The sequence below is a fragment of the Triturus cristatus genome, chromosome 7 (genome assembly GCF_964204655.1).
Source record: "Triturus cristatus chromosome 7, aTriCri1.1, whole genome shotgun sequence".
NCBI classification, from domain to species: domain Eukaryota; kingdom Metazoa; phylum Chordata; class Amphibia; order Caudata; family Salamandridae; genus Triturus; species Triturus cristatus.
The window spans coordinates 950110936-950132672 of record NC_140590.1 but is presented as its reverse complement, the minus strand read 5'-3'; the positions used below and the strand labels follow the sequence as shown (position 1 = coordinate 950132672).

At 48.6% G+C, this 21737-nt stretch overlaps 1 protein-coding gene across 1 annotated transcript in view; it reads right to left on the bottom strand.

Annotated features, from left to right (window-relative positions):
- Positions 1-21737, bottom strand: part of PKD2L2 (polycystin 2 like 2, transient receptor potential cation channel) — a 1478337-nt gene that overhangs the window by 821822 nt on the left and 634778 nt on the right. The window contains exon 6 of the mRNA XM_085615012.1: positions 12808-13036. Coding sequence (XP_085471138.1) covers positions 12808-13036 — 229 coding nt within the window. The remainder of the gene's footprint in view (positions 1-12807; positions 13037-21737) is intronic.

Sequence of the window (21737 nt, the reverse complement as noted above, 5' to 3'; positions counted from 1 at the left end):
TTAGGTGAGCACGAGATCTTAGCATTTTCAGTGTCCAGTGGTGACCACAACATTCTTGGGGGAGCAGTGGTGTACAATCCCTCAGGATACAAACCGGATTTTAGTTCTAAATTGCTGTCTCAACGATTTCCTTCCTGTCTAAAACACAAACATTTTCTAGCTATAGGCGATTTTAATGTTAATTTTGAAAATTCTGACGATCCTGCAGTTAAACACTTGGAGACTGATCTGCAGATACTGCAGCTAAAACAATGGATTAAAGGGCCAACTCATATTTCCGGTCATACACTTGACCTGTTGTTTTCCAACATAGAATCCAGTAACGTGTCGGATGTTGCACCCCTTGACCTGGACTTATCACTCTTTAATTTCCTTCTCCTATAGTTTGCCTACTAAGCTTACCTGCCCGACCACACCCTTTTCAGCAACGCAAAAGGCATGGATTCTCATAATCCCTGACTTGCTCCCTTCTCACTTCTTTTTAAATGGCTTAAATACCTCAATGGCACCTTCAATTCAGAGGCCGAACTTTTACACTCTGAAATTATCAACACACTGGACCTGTGTGCCCCCAGGTTAGTAAGCTAGCCAAATAGGAAAACACCATCAGAAAAATGGTATTTACTAGAACTTAGACTACTAAAAAGGAAATGCAAATCACTGGAACACAAGTAGAGATTGTCTAAAGAAAGCAGCGAAAGACAGCTCTACAAAGGGGATCTGAAGATCTACCACACCGCCCTCAAACGTGCAAAGAAAAACTACTTTGCAAAATGCGTAGAGGACAATAGTAACTTACCCAAAGAGCTTTACGAAATAGTGAAGGAGCTCTGCAAGCCAACCAGCATGTCCCAAACAATGACCCCTTCAATACACAATTATGAGATAATCAGCAATTTCTTTATTGACAAAATCTCTAAAATCTACTCCTCTTTAAAAACCAATCCATCGTCAGCGACATCGGGAAACCATGACACCCCACTCAAAGCAAACTCTCATTTAAGCAACCTGGCCCCCTTCTCTGAAGAGCAGGTAGCAAAAGCAATGAATGAGGTCAAGTCAGGATCTCTGCTTGACCCATGCCCTTACTTCATCTTCTCTCGGCTCACAACGGTCCTATGTCTGTGTGTTACCCACATTTTAATAAATCCCTGAAATCTGCAGTATTCCCACATTTCTGGAAGGAAACCACTGTATTCCCATTATTAAAAAAAGCTGGCATGGAAGTCCACAACCCTGCAAACTACTGACCAATCTCCCAACTTCCTTACTTGGCCAAGGTTTTGGAGAGACTAGTCAACAAACATTTGGTTAACTTCTTAGAAACCAATGAGCTCCTAGGCCCATCGCAGACTGGCTTTAGAGATTCAAACAGCATAGAAGCCACTCTACTTACGGTATTGGACAACATCAGATCCTTGGTGGACCAAGGCAAAGCTGCTGCCCTAACCCTTTTGAACTACTGGCAGCGTTCAATACCGTATCTCACAACCTCCTACTGAGCATCTTGCACGAAAAGGGGCTTCACTCGAAAGCCCTTCAGTGGTTCAACTTTTTTCTAAGCAATAGAACACAGAGTTCAAATGGACCCCGTTTCCTCTAGCTCAAAAATCATTAACTATGGTGTCCCACAGGGAGCCTCTCTGAGCCCCACCCTTTTCAATGCCTAGGTCTTCTCTTTAGCCAAGATTGACAGAAAATTGGGCTTTAAGAGCTCAGGGGTGTGAAATTTAATAAAATATCTACTTGTCCATGGGGCAGGGTGCTTCTTAAATTTACTTGTCCTGTAACAAAATCCACTTGCCCCTTTGGTGCCATGTAGTGCAGCAACAAATTAAGCAGCAATCTCATTACATAAGAGCTCTGATATAGCCTCTCTGATTATTCCAGGGCTCATACCATAGTAGTGTTTGAATACTTGCAATCCCCTATGTTGCCAAGTTTCCACAGATCTACATACTGGGGCTGAAGGTCGTGGTAAGCAAAAGTTCCAGGGTTCGAATGTCCTTTTGAGTCTGTGCAAACCTACTAACTTGCATGTTTTAAGGGTTTTCAAAAACTCTTCTCTAATCTTTTGCCAATATTGAGAAATGTTGAAAATGTACTCCTGACAATGGCAGACGTCAACCTTCATCCAGAGTTGGGGAAAATAGTGGTTGGAGGGAAAGTGAACTTGCAAACACTCAGATTTTCATATGAGAAAAACTACACATGCATATTTGCTCATGCCAAAATGCAGTTCACAGATATTTTCTAGGAGTACTATTTCTTGTCCTACTTCTGTAAATTCTTGGGAATGTACGAAAACTGTATAGCTGCACTTAATGAAAGGACATATACCATGGGTGCACTTTTTTTTAAAACTCTTTTTATTTAACCATGACATTGTTGAACATACAAAGAGCATTTATATTGTAGCATCAATCTTATTTTACATTTGAGATTTCTATAGTTGTTGCAAAATATAGGTCCCCATCAACAAAGAGTACTGTTGTTCCCTGCAGCCCTCTTATAGTCCACGATGTACCAGCCATGCCTCCCAAATTGTATCCCCTTTCTTGGGGCACCCTCTACTTTTATAAATCACTGACTCCGCTTGCCAGCACCAGTCCAGGACATTTTCCCATTCCTCCAGCGTTGGGATGGATGTCGCCCCCCACTTCCTAGCAATGTTTCATTTATCAACTATTGCCGCCAATCCTAACCACAACTTCAAATGTCGGGGCAGTCTTCATTAGCCTCCATTATTGGAAGGAACCACTTGGGGTCTAGTGGAACATTCCCAAACCCACCACCTCTGACATCTCTCTGGCGATCTTTATTCAGAATGCGCGAATGCTCGGGCACTCCCAGAGCAAATGATAAAAGGATCCCTCCATCCCACACCCTCTGTGGCAGCAAGCATCCTCACACCTCCCCAATCTAGAGAGCACTGACCTAGGGTAATAGACTCTATTGCAGAATCTTAAGTTGGATGAGTCTAATACTGGCCCGGATTGCCACCTCCCTTGGGCCCTAGAGTACTTCCACCCATTGCTCGTCATCTAATATGGCAACATCCTGTTCCCATGTCTGCCTGAGTGCGGTCGTGAGATCTGGAGCATTTTTGAATATTTTTTTTTTAGAAGATTGAGATAGTCTTATTGCGTATCTGCTCTGTAAGTACTCTATCCTCTAGTGGGCTGGCTTCTACCAGTGTGTCTCCTTCCCTGATGTGTTCCCTAAGTGCATGTCCTAATCGCATGTATAGAAGCCATTCCCTCTGTCCCATATTGTAATCTCGCTGTAGCCCGTTGAAAGTGACATATGCTCCTCCTCTCCAGACGTCCCCTAAAGTCTCAATTCCCAGCAGTTCCCATTTGTCGAAACAAACCAAACAAACAAACCAAAGAAAGCTATTGGCAGATAAAAAGAGATGCTTCTACGGCCCCAATTCCCAGTGCGTCAACTAAATGATTATCCCACAAGCCCTCATGAGTTGAAGGCTATTCCAGGCTTCTAGATCACTATTCAAAGTCTTTCACAAGCTGTCTACAACTGAATATCTAATTATCAACATCTGTTTGCAGCTCTTTGCCCATCAATACAGACACTAAAACACAGTTCCCAAACAAACCTCCCCCGCCAGTTATTGTAACCGGCATCATCTTTTCTACAACGGCATCCTGACTCAGGACCTCATTTCCAGTAGGCAATGGGAAGACCAGAGAAGAAGAATATGAGAGAAAAAAAGGGGCGAAGAGGGAGGAAAAAAGGCTAAATTAGTTGAAAATGTGGGGGGAACAGAATAATGTGCGATAAGAAAAGGGAGGGATAAAATGAAGAGGCTACTAGAATACATAGAAGCAAGTGCGCATGTGAAAATAAAAGAGGAAAAATAACAGGTAAACATCACAGGTGAGTCATGTGCCCGAATACTTTGCTAATACAACCTTCGTGCAGCAATCGGAACGGATTGATTGCCAATGCTCCTAAACAAGCGGACGCCCAAGGAGGCCCATTATATCAACAGGAGTTTTTGTAATCTTGTCATCTCAGGTGCGAGCAAGGCCATTGTACTGCGACAAGCCACCGGGTACTTGTCTTTGATTAAAGGTTTGCTTCGTACATGCATGCATACCCCCCCGATTTGAGAAAATAAACTTTGCTGGTGCTTGTATGCTTGGGCAGGCCATTAGCTGACCAGGGCTCCTGGCAAACAGGGCTTCCCCTGCCATACATAAGTCATTGGAAAACCACCATGGATGGGTTATTTCAGATGGAAAACATATATTTTGCCAGCGTTTTTTAAAATGTGTGTGTGGGGGAGGGGGGTGTAAAGGTGTGGATCAAAGCTTCAGCCCCCATCATATCTGCACCAGCCCACCCTTCTCCCGCTGGGCTATTTTAAGATGCCAAAATAAACTGCAATTACCCTCTTTTTTGATACAGCTTGCTAAATAAAGGATTCACATCTAATGGCTGGCTGTGCACACCCTCAACATACCTCCCCTGGCTCCCAAGTCCGTAAATTACCACATCGGTCTTCCAATGGGACCAGCGATGCAAGACTTGAAGATATTGTAAAAATGAAAAACTACAAGCCCAATCCCCCTTAAAATGAAGCCCAAAACCAAACATAATTCTACCAAAAAGGTCCAACAGACAGTGGACATTTCGAAAATTGAAAAAACAGTAAACCATCGACTAATATATGGTATCAGTGATGTGTGCGCTTTGTTAGAGTGAGTGCGCGCTGGGGGAAGACAATGTGCATAAGGCAAGCGCACATGCTACAGGGAACAATGATTGTAACATGAAAAATATAAAAGCGGACGCCATACTGAAACATGAAGCACGGTGCCTGTTTACACAACAATATATATAAAGTAACACCTTAGGTGGAGTAAAGTTTAAATGCTAATGAATTGAGGTGATACACAATGTTATCATAGGTGTTAGGTAAAATGTCCCGCTGCAACATGGCCTCCCTTTTAGGATTGTCTCTGTCATGCCTAAAAACAAGAATTCAACTAGCCCAATCTCTCTTAAAAGGAAGCCCAAAAAACATACCAATATGCTACCAAAAATAGCCCAACTGCCAATCGACATAGAAAATTGCAAAAAAAAATGTAAAAAGGCTAAAAGAAATTCCAGTAAATGGAGCAGAAGGCAGCACTAACACAACTGTGGCATTAAGAGGAGGCCGGAGGGAGGAATGCCATATTAAAATGTAAGCAGCTATGGTGCCGAAGCTGAACACAGATCAGGAAACCTTGAAAAAAATAGTCCCCCAATGAACAGATAAAGAACCATAGCGTAACAATGTCCTGTGGGAGAAGCGGAAGAGGAAAAGGAGGGACAAGGAGGCAGGACTGACCACTAGTAAGCAAGGATTTTTAAAGGACACTGGCATAGACAAATGCAAAGCAATGGCAAGAAATAGGCGCAGTTTAACTCCACAAACCATATACAACAGGTCACCTTGTGTAGCAATTCCGGACACAAACAACTGAAAAAGTTATTGACACCTTCAAAGAGGTTGTAACTCATTCTTTAAATGGAAAAGGTTCCACTGGGATCTCTTCCCCTTTGAGAATGTTAAAAAAAAAGTTTGTTAGTGAGTACGCAGTTGTCCACGTGACCACAGCTAACTCTCAAACAAACTTTTAAAAAAACAAGTAAACTTTTTTTTTTTAAACGCATCCCTGTTTCAGTTCAAGAAAACGAGCTGTATATAAAAAAAGTTTACCTTATTTAAAGGCAATCAAGTCAAGTCAAGTCAAATGAACTTTATTTCGGAGAGAGTCTCCATAAAAGATGCATAAAATTAGTAATATAAAAAACGTTTAAAACATACATTGGATGATTAAAAAGTGGTTGAAATGCTTAAACATTAAAGACACCAGGACATCTATATGTCCGCTAGTTACAACAGTCATGTGCAATTTAACCCAGTACAAGTTGAGTCAGGTAAGCGTTTTCAGGTACCGTCTCCTCGTATGCCAGAAAGCCCCCAGAAATTTGGCCACAGCAAACACAGTGTGAGCAGCCATTTCACTCTTGAGGATTCTGAAGGCTTCATGACACCTAATAAAACCCAAATTCCTACAAATGGGGATGATCCATTTTCTGCGCGCCTCACTATATCCAGGACAAAAAAATATAATGTGCAGTTCGGTTTCGTCACTTACTCTGCATGCCGGGCAAGTGCTGGGTGCGGACTCAGACCAGTGACTAGTGAATGCACGGATTGGCAAGGACCCGTGCCTCCATTGTAGATAGAGCTTCCTAATTAGTACTGGGTAAATATTGTCCAGGGTTGGTTCCAGACTATAGGCATTTTTAATACAAAGAAATTGCTCCGTGAGGGTCCCTAGGATTGTGGAGGAATACAATGTGGGTGCCTTGGAGTCATAATACAGTTTAGTGAGTGCCTTTTTTGGGAACCTGGGGCAAGCATCTAGGGGATCATTCCATAGGATGTCAAGGCCTAAACCCACCAGACTGCTCCTTACAAATTTGAACCAGCCAATGTTCCCCGAGTTCGGAAGGCTAAGGACTTCCTGCAAGCCCTGCCTATAGTGAATCAATTCGGGCACCGCCCACAATCTACGCCAGTAGATCAGGGGGCGAAGCGCCAGTTCTTCTTCCAGGGGTCTAATGCCTAAGTCGAGTCTTAGTGGCACTAGGGGTGTACTTGGAGGGAAGGCTACTAAGCATCTGAGAAACCTATTCTCCTCTTTTGTCAAGCTTGGCGAGACTCTGTGGCCCCATAGTTCACTGCCATAGGTAACGGCTCCTCTAGCTTGCACCCTATAAATGTGGAGCGGAGGGCCTATGGGTTTGAGAGTTGACCTGTTCTTCCCCGCCAGCCTTAGTATCCCACCCACGTGTTGCACTAATTTTAGCCTTGCTTTCTCCTGGTGCGGACCCCACCCCATTTTCTCGTTGAGGGTTACACCAAGATATTCAAAGGTGTTAACTCGTTCTAGCATATTATTCCCTATACGGGGAGTGCGGTGGAGCCTAGGCGGCGGATTGAAGGCCATAAATTTGGTCTTTAAAGTGTTAATCTCCAATCCGTGCTCTCTACAGAAGTCCCCAAAGCCATCCAGCACACGCTGAATTCCCATCGGCGACTTGGAGAGGAGGAGGGTATCGTCCGCAAACATAATTGCCGGAACCCTCCTTCCTGCCAACTTTGGGACGTCAGAATTGGGGACCTCGTTGAGGTGATCGATAACCCCGTTGACAAAGAGGCAGAACAGGGTTGGTGCGAGTACGCACCCCTGTCTTACCCCTCTGTCAACGGGGAACTTATTGGATAGGGCGCCTTACCTGCCACACCTCACTTGAGCATAGGTGTTGGTATGAAGGCGAATGATCATCATCAATAGATCACCTGGGACCCCGACTTTAGCCAGCACTTCCCACAGCTTACCGCGTGGAACCAGGTCAAAGGCCGCCCTTAGGTCCACAAATACAGTATAGAGGCTGCCACCCTCCAATTGTATTGTTTTCCAGTATATGAGGGACAGCCTGAAGACCTGGTCTATGGTAGAGATCTTTTGCCGGAACCCGGCCTGGAGGGGGCTCAAGATATCCCTGTCTTCGATCCAGTCCAAGAGACGATCCAACAGAAGCCTCGCGAAAAGCTTCTGGGGGACGTCTATCAGACTGATCGGTCTGTAGTTGGCCGGGAGCAGAGGTGAACCCCTTTTGAATATGGGGACAATCTCCGCCCCCAGCCAGGTGGGAGGAACCGCCATACCGTGGACGATAGCATTAAACAGTACCAGGAGGTAGGGGGCCCAGATTCTAACCTCGTGTTTTAGGAGGTCACCTGGGAGCTTGTCAAGTCCTGGTGCTTTTCCCGAGGAAAGGCGAGTAATTGCCATTTCCAATTCCTCCAAGTTAAAATCTTCCATCACGGAAGAATTACCAGTAGTTGGGGACGCTAACTCTCCGACCTCGGTTCCTAGGTGATCCAGCCCAGCTGCACTATAGAGGGATGAAAAATGTTCCTCCCACACTTCAGGCGCAATATTTGCCTCTATAGCCATAACAGGCTCAGCAGAGCCGTGTTTGACTATTTGCCAGAATTTCCTAGGGTCTCTGACTTTGAGTGCAGATGTCATTTCTGACCAGTTCTCCCAGTCCCAGTCTATTTTGGCATTTTCAAGGAGGAGCTTATAAGCGGCCCGCTTTTCCCTAATAACCAGATGGGCCTCCCTGTTTTTGAGTGTCTGGAGAAGGTCTGCCTTTGCTCTCCTGCAGCTAGCATTGAACCAGGAGGCTCTTTCTCTCCTCACTTTCCTTTCCCGAACCACCGGGTTCAATACCTCGGCAAGATTGTTGCACAAGGTCAGATGAATGTCCCCCAGAGAAAGGCACCCATCAGGCGAGGGCAGTAGTGGGAGAAGTCTTCCCACCTTTTCAAGGGCTGATGCCACTATCTCATAAATTGTCCTGATGCGGTTTGGTTTTTCCAGGAGTTTTTCCCACCTTATTCTTCGCCTATTACTGGATATAGTTAGACTTGGCACGAGTACTCTGTTTTCTGCCACAGCAGCGTTAAGAAATCCGTCAGCAGCCAGGGAGAGGGACAGGCCATTGTGATCACTGTCCAGCCTGGGGATTATTTTAAATTCTTTAACTAGTTTCCAGTCCTGTAGTTTGATTAATATATAATCTATCCGGGACTCCTGGCCTAATCTATTGAAGGTTGGTTGCGGAGGAATGTCCCCTTTGAACCTGCCATTGCAAGCTCTAAGTGAGTTTGCAAGGGTCATAGTTATTATTTGGGATAGAAGTGGTGAGCATGCCCTAACCGGGGGACCCGCAATAATTGGAATATCCCAGAGGTCATCCTCCTCACTACTGACCCCGTCTAGATAAGCCGGGAATGGTTCATACTGGGTGTTAAAGTCACCTCCGACAAGGAGTGTTGCTGAACTAGAGACAGAATCGAGGAATGTCACCAGGTCCTCCATTGTCCCTGAAATGCCCGCTACTCCAACCGGTCTGGAGTATACGTTTACCAGTGTTAAACCCATCCCAGTGGGCCAGCGTAAGACCACACACAAAATATACAGTGAATTGGTTTCTACAATCTCGGCCTTACAGCCAAGATAGGAACCAATCCATATTGACAAACCACCGGACGGACGTCCCTTCCCTCCCCATGTAGCTAAAACATTAAAGGTTGCAAACCCGGCATGGCAATGGCTCTCTCTGGCCCACGTCTCCTGGAACATGCATATATCATATTTCTTTATGAAGTCCGCCCATTCGCTGCAATCTAACTTATTGGGTAACCCCGCAATGTTCCAAGATAGGATTTCTAATGACCTTAAATCCTTAACTGTGCTTGTGACAATCTCGTCAGGAATACTTTGAACTAGCCCGGGGGGGGCCCAGTCCCCAGTGTCAGAGCATTCACTATCTAGGATAGCCCGTGGCGAGGGGATCTGTCTTAGTGAGCACCCACCTACCCCAGTATTCCTCTCCCCCCCAAGTGCTGGACAGACGGTGCACTCCCCTTTGGGATTACACCGTCAATCCACAGCTTCGAGGCAGTCGAATCTATTAGAGTGAATAAATGGGACCCCATTCAGATCTAAGGCTGGCTGATTCCATCTATTCATACCCCGAGGATCCCCTTGGGGATGGACTCTTCTTCCCTGGTACAACTTTCTCCGGCCCACCCATGACCAACCCTCGTCGCCTCCCTCCGCAAACCGCTCTGATTTGTCGGGGTAGAAGGCCGATAGGGGAAGTGTCTGTATGGTGGTGTGTGGTGAACCCCCAACCCAATTGCAGATGTAAGCAACTGTTCTTGGGTCTCTGAAATTGACCAGAACACAGTCCCCTGTTCCCCTTTTGATTGTCTCTCCTACCCACGGAACCCGCCTTGCCAGAATGACCTCGTTATGCATGTCCGGGGGTAGGGGCCTAAATTTGTTGAGTCAGTCTATAGTCTTGTTTTTGATCGAAGTAGAAGTCTCATTGGAGCCCTCAGCAAGCTCTGGGACACCACTAAGGACTACCACATAGGGAGCGGCACCAGGAGGTAGATGGGCTGATCTCCTGGCGGAGTTGGGATCATGGATCTTCATTTGAGGTTGCATGGCTTGCTCCCTGGGATAAAAATTGGGTCCCTATGGGAAGTTTGCCGGGAGATTAAGTCCCCGAGTCTGGGTGACAGGGATAGCCATTGCCGAAGTTTTATTGGTAGTGTCCCCCCTGTGAGGTAGGGGTGGGGGGGATGGAAGGGAAGGGTTTGGAATGTCCCGTGCTGTATCATTGCTTGGGGCTAGATTGTTGGTAACAGATGTCCTAGGTTGGATAGTGGCTGAGTAGGATGGATTCGTTTGGTGGGTAGATGATGGAATTGCGGGGGCTGCACCTCCCCTTGCTACACACTTTGAACAGATACCACTACTATTTGGCGATACCTTCAGTGTCCCTACACCCTTTACCAGATCTTTCGTTAAATCCTCTATTCTGGTCAACCTATCCTCTACTTTCCCTAGCCCCTGGGTAGATTCCATAAGGGTTCGCTGGGTAGCATTTATACCCTCCTCAATGCCAATTAGCCTAGCCTCTAGCCGTGTTAGTCTATCTTCTAGGGAGTTTATCAGGCATTCTATGGTAGAGCTCAGGACTCTGTCCCTTGATTGCGCTTCCCCGTCAGCATTAGAAATTGCAAGGAGACTACTAGACAGTAGGGGAGTAGCTTCAACCCTTGGGTTGATGTTAAATACCTGGGGGTTCCTCCCTCGTCCCTTGCTCGTATTTCGTGAGGATTGGGGGTTATCATGTTTTACAGTTTTAGGTTTTTTCCCCCCCAGACCCTGGGTGCACTGTTTCCTTTTCTTGGTTGCGCCTTTGCCCTGACTAACCTCTATGATCTTGTTCCTAGATTCAGGACCCTGTGGAGGTTGGTTGGAGGGGACAAGGAGGAGGCTTTGAGAATCACCTTGTATATCAGTGATATCAATGTTAATTGAAGGTTGGGCATCGTCAACTGACCCTATTAATGGTGGTGTTAAACTCAAATTCCTGGTATTCCCCGATAGGCCCTGCTGAATAGGTGACAAAGCCCTAGCGATAGCCCCAAGAGAAGAGCGTTTTGATGCAACCAATCCCTGTGACAGTCTCCTCTCTAACGTGATTATTTTTTTATCAAGTACAGAGTTGGCCCTTATGATAAAGTTATCCATAGTCCCCAAGGTAGAAAGTGTTTGGGCTCCAGACCTGGCAGCGGTGCTCCTGGTTTCCCTTGCAGCCATGGCCACCTGGTTGTAGCGAGGATGGAATAGAAGGCTGGCCCGGACCCGGCCTCTACCGACCTCGAACGGCCCGCTCTTTGCCCGGTCTTCGCCCCGGCTATCGTCCCGCACGCGTCCCGCTATCGCGTGAGGGCAATGGTATGGTAATAAAGAAGAGGTAGGGGGCGGAGATAGGGGAGGTGTCGGGAAGAGGACCAGGTGCAGCCAATGTGCAGCGCGCACAGCTCCCTGGTCCTCGCAGTGCCGGATGCGTTGGTGGCAGATGGCAAACTCTCCCCTACGGCAGCTGTGAGCAGGCAACAGGGCGTCCTTCGCGGTGATGGTGTCCAATAACGGAGGCAAGCCCCAGAGTCCCGTGGCCAGGCAACAATCCTCGAGCGGCACCCGCGTAGCGGGGGCCGCGAGTCGTAATAAAGTCTAGGGGGAAGAGTCGGGAAGAGGACCAGGTGCAGCCAATGTGCAGCGCGCACAGCTCCCTGGTCCTCGCAGTCCCGGATGCGTTGGTGGCAGAAGGCAAACTCTCCCCTACGGCAGCTGTGAGCAGGCAACAGGGCGTCCTTCGCGGTGATGGTGTCCAATAACGGAGGCAAGCCCCAGAGTCCCGTGGCCAGGCAACAATCCTCGAGCGGCACCCGCGTAGCGGGGGCTGCGAGTCGTAATAAAGTCTAGGGGGAAGAGTCGGGAAGAGGACCAGGTGCAGCCAATGTGCAGCGCGCACAGCTCCCTGGTCCTCGCAGTCCCGGATGCGTTGGTGGCAGAAGGCAAACTCTCCCCTACGGCAGCTGTGAGCAGGCAACAGGGCGTCCTTCGCGGTGATGGTGTCCAAGAATGGAGGCAAGCCCCAGAGTCCCGTGGCCAGGCAACAATCCTCGAGAGGCAATCACAGATATGGTCTGCTGACCCTAGCAGGCCACCATCAATTTGATGGCCATCAATTGGAGTGACTCGACCTATTTGAATATAGGTCAGTTCATAAAAATCTTCACAGGGCGCAAAAATACTGGGCACAATGGCAACTAGACTTTTGCGATCAGGCCTTTGTACATCTAGCCCTACGTTTCATGTTTTTAAGTATGGCTCTTGGTTCACCGAAATGTTAACTTTTTATATAAATACTGATGGTATTTGTATTGACTGATACAAACATCTTATAAGTAAAACGATAGGTTTAAATACCAGCAGTTTCTAGATTCTCTGCATTGCAGTTGTATTGAAAGCGTCTTAAGTAAAGTTGAAAATTATTTCTGCTGTTAGAAAAAGGTTGCAACGTCAGAGATTACAAAAGTTATTGAACGATTTATGGCTGATTGGGCCTTTTTTGATCTCCATAGTTTAGAGCAGGTGGCATACACTTCACCAGCACAAACAGGCAAAACACAAGCCTTTCACAACATCTCATATTGTAAATGCCCACTTCTGGTTACACGACAATCCATGCATATCAATATATGTAATTGATAAGAGCTGCTGAATACATAACCATTTAACAATTAGGCATTTTAGCACCACATATAGACCATGGTATACTCACCAGCACAAGAACAATTTCAATCCAGTTCAAAATACTTTTGAAGTAATCAGCCTTGTATTTTTTACATTTCATAATTTCTTGGAAAATAAATCCAAGTATGAAGAGGCAAAAGAGGACTTCACAAGCAGCGAGGAAATAATCATACAAGGTAACATATCTGAGCAGTTTTACGGCATAAAACTGCGATGATGGAATTGCACCACCTGTTGCAGGGAATTCTACCAGCAACCTGTGAAATTATGAGGACAGCTTAGTATAAATGTGGTATAAGCGAAAGAAATGTCAATAGAAAGATGCATTACTACCTTAAACTAATACTTATATCAGGACGTCTTTTTCATTTAAGAGCACTCTTATTACTGTTTCTAATGGTTAAATAGTTAATGTTAAAGACTAAGGACATATGCAGTTAGAAACTGGTCCACACATTTCTCTCTGTATACTTTCTCCAATGTTTGGAGCAAATTTCCAACTTACATATATTTCTAGGACTAACCACACATGCAAAACTGATGCATTTGAAATTACCATGTGGTGGATCAGTCTACATCTGGTAATCAAACACATATGACGATTGACGAACATATTTCAAATAGGGAAAACCAGTTGCACCTGCTCTTGATAGGCGCAAATTTGCAAGTGTTTTCAGTTTAGAGAGCTACTTGCAAGGGGGTACAATAATCGAGAAACTTATACATGTGAAGGTGTTCACCTACACCTACAAGGTGCCCATTCAGGAAAAAAACATTCCTTCCTTTTGATGAATTTTTGAATGTAAAACTCCGCTATACTGTGGTGAAATTTACATGTTCATGAATGGACATAGCAAGGCTGAAACTCCGTGAATCCTGTGGTGTCGTGGGTAATGGGGGGGGGGGCAGGCCTAAGGACAGGGGTTAACTGCAGAACAAACAGGACACAGCAGTCAGGGTCACTGGTGTGGGCCGAAGACCACGAGCGGTCTTGCGCCCGTTTATTTATGCCTTCGGGCGTGCCCGCCCTCCGGGTGCGTGGGTGCGTGCTCAGCGTGGCTGAACGAGCCGGGTGGCTCCGTTACCACATCCCTCCAATCTTTCAGATACAGAGGTCAGTTATCACAGAACAGTTCGGCTCTTGCGCACACCACGCAAAGTCTCTCAGTCTCTGATTAGGGGCCGGGTTTGGCCGAAGGCCGTACGGCTGGCTCCGGGGGACGTCTCCTCGTCCGGTCCCGCAGGCTCCTTTCTCACTGGGTACCCCCACAGCTTCGGAGGACCCGTTCTCTTGTTCTCCCACGCCGGACAGTGGGGGCGCGCTCCTCGATGTGCTCGCCTGCCCTCCTGGTGAGCTGCCCCCTTCTCTGGCCTCGAACTCCTCCTCCTGCGGGTCGGTCTCGGGGGGAGCTGAGGTGACCTGTTTGAACCAGGACGCATTTCGAGTCACTGTCCGTGTTCCTCTCCGGACCGACACCATGGTGCCCTGCACTCTGGTCACCTCCCACACTTCCGGTTCAAACGGGGTGCGATACTTCCAATTTGGGTAACGGTCTCTCATGATGACCACGTCCCCCACCTGGAGACTCCTTGCTTGGGCTCTCCTCGCCCGACTGGCCTTCTCGTTGGATGTCCGCCTTCTCTCTTGAGCCGCCCCTTGGTCCAGCGGCCGAGGCTGCCACACTTGGCTCGCCGGGATGTTGTCCCTGGGGGCCTTCTTGAACAGAAGATGCGCTGGCGCACACTGAGTGGTGCAGTGGGGTGTCCGGCGGTACGCGCTGAGAAACTGTGAGAGGCATTGATCCGCGTCTTCCCCTTGTTCGACTCCGATCCTCAGCGCCCGGTTCATCGTGCGCATAAACCGCTCTACCTCTCCATTCGCCTGGGGCCATTGCGGGGTGATCTTCCTGTGCCTGACCCCTCGAGCTGCTAGGTAGTCTTGGAATTCTCTTCCTTGAAAAGGTGACCTATTGTCCGACCAGGTAGTCCCATCATGGGAAATATGCGGTCCAACGCCGCTCTCACCTGGCTGAACGCTGTGGAGGAAACTACTTCCACCACCGGGAACTTGGAGTGCGAATCCACCACCACCAAGGTGTGTCGCCCGTCCGGGAAGGATCCAAATCCAAAATCCACACACAGCTTGGACCAGGGTTCTAGGCATGGTTCTTCCGTGATTACCGGATGAGGCGCCGGCTCGCCCCCGGTGATGTTGCACGAGTGACAGTTGCGGACGACTTCCTCAACCATGGCATCCATCCGAGGGAACCACACCTTGCTCCGCAGCCTGGCCTTGGTCTTGGAGACGCCTTGATGCCCTTGGTGCGCCAACCGAACCACCTCCCCTTGGAGACTCCTCGGAATGACGAGTGTTGCGCCTCTCATGACCACGCCGTGCGGCCCTTCGCTGAGCTCACTCTGCGCATTCCACACTTGCTGTCGAAAGACTCTCTCGTCTTTGGTGAGGGCTTGCACCCCATCCAGGAAGTTCCGCCAATTGCGGTTCGCCAACGTGCGCTTCACCTTTACGAGGCACTCATCCAGCTCCGTGGCCCTGCCGATGTCCTCCAGCGTGATTGCCACCGGGCACGCTGCCTGCGACACCATCCTGACGAACTCTTCCGTGCCGCGCTCATCCAACTGATCCGGGTGTGATGGGGCCGGCCCCGGGTGCCGGGACAGGAAATCCGCCGGGTTGTTGGCACCAGGTCGGAAGACGACCTCAAATCGGTAAGCTTGCAATTGGACTGCCCATCTCTCGATCCACGGGGGGCCCAGTCGTGCCGTGCCAGCGAAGAGCGGGACAAGGGGTTTGTGGTCGGTAACCACCCGGAAGTCGTGACCATACAAGTAGAGATGAAAGTGCTGACAGGCCCACTTGATGGCCAGCGCCTCCCGCTCAATCTGCGCGTACCGCATCTCGGTGGCCGTCAGGGCTCTGCTGGCGTATGCGGTCGGGACCCATTCCTTCGCCTCCGTTTCCTGCATCAGGACTGCGCCCAGCCCAACAGGGCTCGCGTCCACCACCACCTCTGTCCGCCTTTGAGGCCGGAAGTACGCCATGACCTTGTCGTCGATTAGCGCGTCCTTGACCGCCTGGAACGCGAGATCTTCCTTCGCTGCCCAGGTCCAGGGCTGGCCACTCTTCGTGAGAAGCCGGAGCGGCTCCGACAGGGACGCCAAGTTGGGAATGAAGCGTCCACAGTAGGTTGCCATCCCTAGAAAACTCCTGACCTCGGTGGCGGAGGTGGGCCTCGGGGCTGCACGGATTGCTTCCGCCTTCTTCGGATCCACTCTCAGGCCTTCCCTCGAGAAGACATAGCCGAAGAACTCGACCGACTCCTGGTAGAAGGAGCACTTGGCCTCGTGCAAGGTGAGGCCACTGTCCGCCAGCCGCTGCAGCGTGTCCCGAAGATGCCGATGGTGCTCTTCCAGAGTCTTCGAGAACACCAAGATATCGTCGCTCAAATTGATGACTCCCTGGAGTCCCGAGAGAGTCTTACGTATGGCATTTTGGAACACTTCAGCCGCTGACGAAATCCCGAAACTCAGCCGCTTGTATCTCCGCAAGCCAACGTGGGTGGAGAAGGTGGTGATGTTGCGGCTGTCCGGGTGGAGTTCTAGCTGATGGTATCCCGCGTTGAGGTCCAGTTTTGTGAACCACTGTGCGCCGTTGAGGTCAGCCACGATATCGTCCATGGTGGGCGTGAGGTGTCTTTCGCGCTTTACTGCCTTGTTCGGGAGGCGCATATCGACGCACAAACGGATGGCGCCTGGCTGCTTGGGTTTGGGCGCCACGACTAGGGGGGACACCCACGGGGTGGGGCCGGATACCTTTTCGATCACCCCCAGGTCTTCCAACTTCTTCAACTCCTCCTCCACTCGTGGTCTCAGGAGGAATGGTATTCTCCTGTGGCGCAGCGCCATGGGCCGGACTGTCGGGTCCACGTGTAGTTTGAACTGTTTCCCGCTTAGGCACCCTAGACCTCGGAACAGCATGGGAAAGTCCTTCAACATCTCCCTGGCATGCAAGTCATGCACTTGATTCGCGAAAAACACCAGCGCCAGATCTTCGGCGGTGTGACAGCTCAGTAAGGTGCCCCTCTTGCCTTCCGCCACGTGGAACGTCGTGGCCAGCTTCCTGCCGTCACTGACGACTTCAACGTCAATCACCCCTCGCAGGGACAGCGGCTTGTCACTGTCATATGTGAAGATTTGGGCTTTGGAGGGCCTCAGGGGCGGTCGTGGCGACAGCCTCTCATACTGGCAGCTGTCCATTACGTTCACTGACGCCCCCGTGTCGATGAGAGCGCTCACCGGGGATCCGGCCACCATGATGTCACACATGGGCGGCGGCCTTCGCCTCGTGCCTTCCCGGCCAACAAACGAGACGAAGAATACTTCATCATCCTCTACCTCTTCCACGAATTCCGCCTTGGTGTTGTCTCTCAGGGCGGCGGATTCTTCCTCTGTCAGTTGGTGCACGCTCGCCGCTGCACCTCGCGGGCCCCCAGTACCGCCGCGCATCCTTCCGCCTCTGCAGACCTTCGCGAAGTGGTTCGCTCGTCCGCACTTCAGACACGTTTGTCCTCTTGCGACGCACCGCCCGCCAGGCGGGTGACCTAGGCCGCAGTTGCCACAGGCGTCTCTTTGTGGAGCCCTCGCGGCTCCGCGCTGCTGGTTCGGCCGCCTCTGCAGCGCATCCACCCTCTCCTCCTTGACTGCCGGCGGTTTCGGGGCCACAGCCGGCCGGTTGAGGGCTGCTTCCATCACGTCCGCCCGAGCGTTGGATAGCTCGTGAGACCGGCCCAGGATTAAGATATCATCCAGGGAGATGCCTGGCTGCCGCAGGATTAGGCGCCGCAACGGGACCGACCTGCACCCCTGGATGAGCTGTGCCCGAATCTCCGCTCTCTGGTCCGGTAGTTCGCATGACAGCGAGAGTTTTCGAAGGCGGGCGTAGAAAACGTCGATGCTCTCTGTTTCCTCTTGCCGCGCCTGGCGGAGCTTGAACCACTCGAAGTCGGGGTTGGTTTGAGGGTCAAAATGGCGATTTAGGGCCCTTATGGCGCCCGCATAGTCGTTGTCGTTCCCTCTATCTGGTAGGGTCTCGAAGAGGTCGTACAGCTCCTCGCCACCGTAGCACATGAGGAGAGACCTTCTGACTGTATTGTCCGTCTCCCGCACCCCGACAAAGTAGTGCTCCAGCCGTCCGATCCATGATCGCCATCGCACCGCCGCCGTGGAGGGGTCCGACAGCTCGCTGAACGGTGGCAACGGGACTACCGCACTGTGTCCAGGTGCGGCGGCCGCTGGCTGCGCGGCCCGCTGCTGTGGTGGCTGCGCGGTGCCACCTCCGCTGGTGACAGGGGTGGTCATGCTTGCTGCCCCTCTCCGTCACACAGGCCGTGGCTGCAGGTCTGTTCTCCAGGCGAGACCACTGTCACTCTCCTCCCCCGCTTAGGGATGATGCAGGCTGCCTGGTTGTCGCTGCGCGCAGGCGAGACCAACGGCTGTGCACCGTGACGCAGATAGGCTGCCTGGCTGGTGCTGCGCGAGGGCGAGACCACCGGAGTCCTTTTTTTTTTCTCACAAAGCTTTATGCAGACGATCTCCCCCTGCAGGCACTTGCATGGACGCCCCTGCCACTCGTCTCTCTCTCGGGGCCTTGCACACCAGAGCTGCAATGTGCTCACCTCTCCCCACACAGACGCGGGCCGGGCTCACGAGGGCCGACACCCCCCTCCGACAGAGCTTACCGGCACAGCACAGGACACTGGAATCCCCTCCAGGCACCAGAACAGCGCGCGCGCGGCCCAGCCAGCCAACGCGAGGGCGCGCCTCGGAAAGTCCTTCGTGTTCCGCCTCCGCGGACAGCCTGGAGCACCGCCAGCCGGATCAGCAGGTGCGCGGGGGGGGGGGGCGAGGCGCGGGTAGGCTCCGCTCTCGTCGCCAATGTGGTGTCGTGGGTAATGGGGGGGGGCAGGCCTAAGGACAGGGGTTAACTGCAGAACAAACAGGACACAGCAGTCAGGGTCACTGGTGTGGGCCGAAGACCACGAGCGGTCTTGCGCCCGTTTATTTATGCCTTCGGGCGTGCCCGCCCTCCGGGTGCGTGGGTGCGTGCTCAGCGTGGCTGAACGGGCCGGGTGGCTCCGTTACCACAAATCCTAAAGGAGACTATGCAATTGCAGATTACAGTTTTGTCCACATAACCTTAAACTGGTTGTACAAAAACGTCTCTGGTTCTTAGTATCCTTTAGCCCATTGGCAACATGTACGGTAAAATATAAACGAGGTTAGGCAGACGAATGTTGTTTGTCATTAAAGATACACGTCGAACAATTATGCTGGTGGTCAAATGTATACACACTTGGCCGTGGCTGTAATATGAGAAGCAGCTGGAAAAGAAACGTAATGGTGAAAGCGCTGCAAAGCTATACCAATAACAAACAGAATGATGTATAGGAATGTCAATAACACAAGTAAGTATTACACATAGATATTGCTATTATACAGGTTGAATTTATGGAGCTAATCCCGTTGTTGTGTGTTTTAGACGTGTTATGTAACCAACATGACGTTTATTTTGAATGAAAATGTCAAAAGCTTTTCCCCTCAAGCAAAACATCAATTCAGAGAAATGAAACTAGTGAAAGACGAATATATACCATTTTTACTGTTTACACTGGGCAGGTGGAGGTCTGGAAAACAAAACCTTGAAAAACATTAAAGTGCGTCAAAATGCAGTGTACTAGGACAGAAGCTGCTTTCTTGTAATTATGTTTTCATAATTTGGCAGTTATGGTATATTTTATATAGCGCAAATCTAGACGTAAAGCAGATGAACACTACATAAGGTAGGAAGAAGAACACAGGGGGATGTGGGGGAGCGAATGTCTAAGTAGAATGTGGAGGCGAGGAGGGAGATGGTAAATGTCTGGTGGCATAAAGATCCAGGATTGCAGAGGTCAAGGATCTTACAATGACGATGATGTAGAACAAAGTGAGGGACTCCGTCTTTTACTGCTTTCCCCCGAATCTGGAGTTTGACCTCTTGTGTAGAATATGCCTGCTGATCAGGTTTGCAACTAAATACCCTTTTGCCATAAAAATTGTGCCTGTTTTAAAGTTGCCGAAAGTTTAGCTTGGTAAGGCCCTTTGTTAAGCCAATGGTAATTGACTAAAGTTGGGCACAGTTGCACGAAATTCAATTACGGGATGCAAGGAAGCACAAGGTACTTAAATATAATCCAGGTATTCCTCAGGGGAGTTCTCATTAAAGTCATAAACTCAGAATTGTTCAACTCATGTGTGGTGTCCCAGGACACTTAAAACTATATTATATATATTTATTAAACATTAAATAGTTCAGCAGGCTGAAAATAGTGTATATTGGCAACATTTCATTTATTTTCTTCAAAAAAGAAATCAAATACAGTTTAATAAGTCGCTGAAATGAAGATAATGACCAACCAGGAAGGACTTTCATAAATATTTTTTAAAAATAAATTAGAAAAGTAAAGCAGGACATTACCTTGTAAATGTACGGACAGACCTCCACATTACATCTTCACAGATTTGTGAAATAGGAATATTTCTCAGGGCAACCGTTGTACATGCTTTACTCCAGGAAGAATGGGTTTTAGGCCTGCACAAATGTCTTATGAGCCCTTTGGTAACAGAGTAAACTAAAATACACTACCCACCAGGAAGTGGATTGTTTCATAGTGGTGAAAGAGCGCTGGGCCTTACAATGTAATATCTTAGTCAAGTCATTAAAGATTTTTCCCCATTGGTCATACAGACCTTTTGCTGGCTGACATGAAGCACTCAAAATGGAGAAAACATCAACAATACATTTCTAACTTGTGAAGTCCATTTGACTACACAAAAAGGACCAGGGATTACTGAATAAGAATAAAGGGTTTTATTTGGATTACTAATCAATTCAGTATATATGCAAATCAAAAATAAGTTCAATAAGTACATCAATTCAATAGGTAAGCTGTAATATCACAGTAAATTAAGGCGCAAACAGAGTGAGATACAGAATTATGATAGCCACCAGAATACAGAAACAAATTAAAGCAGACAGGTGCTCCATAAAGAAACTTCTCCTTTAAACATGTCAGAAATAGGGTCATCTATCAAGGGTCTCTATTCGGGAGCACAAAATGTGTCAGCATGATTAGACTTTGGAAGAAGTCTTGGAAAATGGAAATAAATGTTTAGCATAAAGCTTCACACCTGCAAGAATATCCAGAGAGGTCTTTACCACTCTAAGTCTAAAAGGAAATCTCTGGGCTCTAACTATGAGAACACCAATTTAAAAGTAACAGGATACTCAATAAGCTCTGATTTCCCTTCACACCTTAAGGGACCAATCACACCACTACTTGACCATCTGCAACATAGCTCTAATTACCCAACGCATCGAGCTGAGACTGCGATTTTCAACGTTGAACATCTTGCTATCCTGATACTTGATGAACAGAAAGCCTCTTTGGACCATTGTATCTCCATGTTCACTACCAGGTTTCACTTCAGGCCTCTCTATCAGCAGTCAAATGCAGACAATAAACATTTCTTTTAACTAACAAAATAATGAACCTGCAAGGAAAAGGAAAACATGCTTGCAAAGCAACATACATTTCAACTGAGGCAGGTAGTAAAGCGAACTTTAGTTAGGCATTTAATGTGTACTTTGAATACATAAGTATCCATGCAAATGTGTAACTTGAAAAATAAATGTAAAACGTGAGCAAGAGTACATGTTAGCATATGCACATATAACTTGAAGTGTAAGTGTAAAACATGAATAAAGAATACATGTTTGAACTGAACATTAGTGCACACGTACATAAATCTCTAGTCTCTACAGTGAATATAGTTCTTTAATAAATTTTAATGCTTCACACTCGTTAATAAAGTTAAGGCACACAGTGCATACAATGT